The 3,433-nt window shown below is 35.5% G+C and overlaps 1 protein-coding gene across 3 annotated transcripts in view; it reads right to left on the bottom strand.

The window, feature by feature from the left end:
* LOC107751923 (hyaluronan mediated motility receptor-like) overlaps positions 1-1,516 on the bottom strand; it is a 13,613-nt gene extending 12,097 nt beyond the window's left edge. Inside the window, exons 1-3 of one of the 3 annotated variants that reach the window (XM_016567699.1) lie at positions 1,337-1,516; positions 856-954; positions 689-765 (exon numbers count right to left, since the gene is read on the bottom strand). In XM_016567699.1, the coding sequence (XP_016423185.1) occupies positions 689-765; positions 856-954; positions 1,337-1,382 (222 nt within the window). In that variant the 5' untranslated portion in view covers positions 1,383-1,516. Of the gene's footprint in view, positions 1-258; positions 330-688; positions 766-855; positions 955-1,336 lie in introns of those variants that run through there. The other 2 variants (XM_016567700.1, XM_016567701.1) reach the window with 2 other exon arrangements.
* Positions 1,517-3,433: the final 1,917 nt, after the last annotated feature.

Below are 3,433 nucleotides of genomic sequence, written 5' to 3'. Positions count from 1 at the left end.
CAAATATAATCTGACGACATGTTTTTATTGATATCATATACAGATTGTGTAGGTAACTATAAAGTTTACTCTGCTCTTCTCCCAGTTTATCGGAGACCCACTTTAACGTGTTTCGGGAGGAGAGGATGAATTTGCGTGTTGTAAATCCCACAGCTCGGATTCAGCGCGAACTAACATGGCGGCGCCCACCACCCGGTATAGATCAACTAACACGGTCGATATAAAAAGTGCACAAGCAAATAATTATACAGCTCTCACCAAACCATCAACAGACATGGTCCTCCGAACTGGAGACATGGGTACTTCTTTTGAGGGGGACGGCAGGGGTACCTCTGCTGATCAGCACAAGGAAGTAGATATCAGCATTAATAACCTACAGATGAACATTTTAACTCAAATGGCAGTCAAAACAAACAATATCAGATATTTCATAATATAGTGAGCATGTTCGTGAATATGTTGAATAAAACAGGAAAAACGAAATAAAAGCGTTCCATGTGCCATACAGATCTATTGTGGCTGCGTTGTGTCACATGACAAGCATGACGAGTCGCCATGGAAACAATAAGGCGATACATTCTAAGATAACGGTCGCCTAAAAAAAAACTCACGCTGGGGGTTCAGCTAGTGCGAAAGGGTTAACGTTAAGGTCTGGTCGACCACAAGCAAATAATTATACAGCTCTCACCAAACCATCAACAGACATGGTCCTCCGAACTGGAGACATGGGTACTTCTTTTGAGGGGGACGGCAGGGGTACCTCTGCTGATCAGCACAAGGAAGTAGATATCAGCATTAATAACCTACAGATGAACATTTTAACTCAAATGGCAGTCAAAACAAACATGCTCTCACTTTTTGGAGCTGTTCTGAAGCGCTCTGCTTTATGAAATGATGCAGCTCCTTTCAGCTCACCAGACTTCACCTCATATGTACCAGGTGGAGGAGCACAGCCTAGATATAAATACATATACAAAATCAATAATCAAAGACTATGAATATGAACCTCTCATTAATCAGGAAACAGCTGACATGTCTTCGCATTTCTGCTCAACATCATGAATGTTCATGTCTTTCAATCTTCATTGTGTGACGTACGGTTGTGTATTTGATAGATGTTTTGATAGCTGCAAGAAAACAGCCGTTTAAGAGAAAACTGTATGAAATTATGAAGTTGAGCATGAAATAGGTTTCGACAGTGAGAACTAAGCAGATACCTTCAGTAATATCACTTTAATTATTTGTCTTTTATAACTCAACTGTTTAAAGCGCATTCAAACAGTTGCTCTCAGATTCATTCACATCGCAGAATAGTGAACAAACGAGTGAAACTTACCGACATGCTCGTTAAACCTCTTTAAAGGAGCTCTTGAGAAAGACATGACCGACAAAAGAGGTCAATACCACAAAGACTGTGGAAAAAAAAATATTAAAAGAGCTAAAATGATTAAACTCGAGTGTTTAAAATCTTCAATACGCTCGAGCGTCACACCCTGTGAAAACACCCGCTGAAATTTTGAAATAGTAAGCCCGCCCAAAAGCACCGACGCAACGGCTTTAGCCAATGATATTGAAGAATATGTGACGAGCAGAATTTTAAACCAATCAGAAACGAAATCTTGCTGTACGTCACATCTGGTTTCGCAGCGTTCTCCCAAAATTCAAACTGCAATGCGGTCAGATATAATTGAATACAGCTAAATTACTGTGTTAACAAGTGTTGCCAACTTAGCAATTTTGTTGCTAAATTTAGCAACTTTTCAGATTGCCCTAGCAACTTTTTCTTCCAAAAGCACCTAGAAACAAATTTAGCAATTTTTAAAATTTATTTGGCAACTTTTGATTAGTGACTCAGACAATTAAAAGGCACACATTTTCCATCCAAATTACACAAAAAGAGGAAACCAAAGATGCCTAGCAGTACATACATCACGTGAACTGAGTTAGCTGCTATTTGCAATTGTTCAATTTAATAATAATAATTGAATAATTGTTCATTTATGATACACTTTGTTAGTAGCTTGTACCTTTGATTGTTGATCAGTTAGTACACTGTAAGAAAAATGGAAAAGATAGTAGTAATTTTCCAGGACATTATCCATTATATAATCCTGTAACCCGAAAACACCTGATAGATAATAGATAATAAGCTGACAGATGTTTTTTTTTAATTTGCATTAACAGTAGTAACTATGTGAAATATTCACGCATGAAATTAGTCAATTTACTTCATAATAGGAAAGTGTATTATTTGAACACTGCAGCGAAGTTTAGATTTAAAGTTTTATTTAAAAACACTAAATTACTAACAGTATATCTGCTTGCGACTTCTCATTTATGACTGAATAAAAGCATCTGCATAAATTAACGCTAATCAATTATAATTCTGTCTTCTGATTAACAAAAGCAAAAAAGGCCTCTAACACTAGCTTGCTCTATTCGGTTTTCTTTTTATTATATGATTTTAAAAAAAATAAACCTTGCTACGTGTACTGAATTAAGCTAACTGAGACTTGTTATAGCACTTGCATCATTGCTCTTTTGTTGATTTTGATTGCTTCCATTGTCCTCATTTGTAAGTCGCTTTGGATAAAAGCGTCTGCTAAATGTCGAAATATAAACGTAATCATGTAAAATCACACAAACACACAAGAAAGATTTGTTTACTTTTATTCAAAAAAACTTACTGTCTCCAGACAGATACAAATCAGAAACATTACAGTGGATAACAGAGGACAGGTAACAGTTATGTATGAGTTTATATCTCTCTCTGAACAGGGAAAAGTGATAATATGTTTTAAAAGTTAACAGAAAAAAGCACTAGAAAATTAAGCTTTACGTTTAAATGCATGTATATTTACACAATCTATTCAGCAGTTTAATTAATGTAGTGGTGAGGAACAGAAGACAGTTTAAGCCGAAGGGCATTTACTTTCATAAATTCATCTGTCTGCACACCTTCTTTTAAATAATTACACTCATGCCATTTTAGAAATGCACTGTTCCTTTTCTGATGTGAAAGGAATCCAATGTACCTCACATAAAAGTTTCAACATGGAAGATTTATGTTTGACAACCACATTCTTTTCCTTTTTAAAACAAGGATGTTTTAAGGCCAAGGCATGGAATGATTAAAAAGTATACCCCAGACAAAATGCACACGTCTGCAATATAAGTTAATGTATTAGTCAAGCTTCATAGAACTGCCGAATGCAATGCTGTAACATTAAAGGATCTCATAGGATGTTACTGTTACACTTTGAATATTTCATATCGGGAAAAACAAACTTAGAGCTGAATGAAACAGTTCTGTCCATGATTTGCAACCAAACTAATTTACAATTAGGAAAAAGGTGAAACCTAAAAACCTCTTAAGACGGAGCAAAAAAAAAAAAAAAAAAAAAAACCAAACAAAACTCACACAAAAAAAAAA

This window comes from Sinocyclocheilus rhinocerous, unplaced genomic scaffold (assembly GCF_001515625.1).
Source record: "Sinocyclocheilus rhinocerous isolate Xijiao unplaced genomic scaffold, SAMN03320098_v1.1 scaffold662, whole genome shotgun sequence".
Taxonomy (NCBI): domain Eukaryota; kingdom Metazoa; phylum Chordata; class Actinopteri; order Cypriniformes; family Cyprinidae; genus Sinocyclocheilus; species Sinocyclocheilus rhinocerous.
The sequence above is the reverse complement of the archived record's forward strand: the minus strand, read 5'-3'. Positions and strand labels throughout refer to the sequence as shown.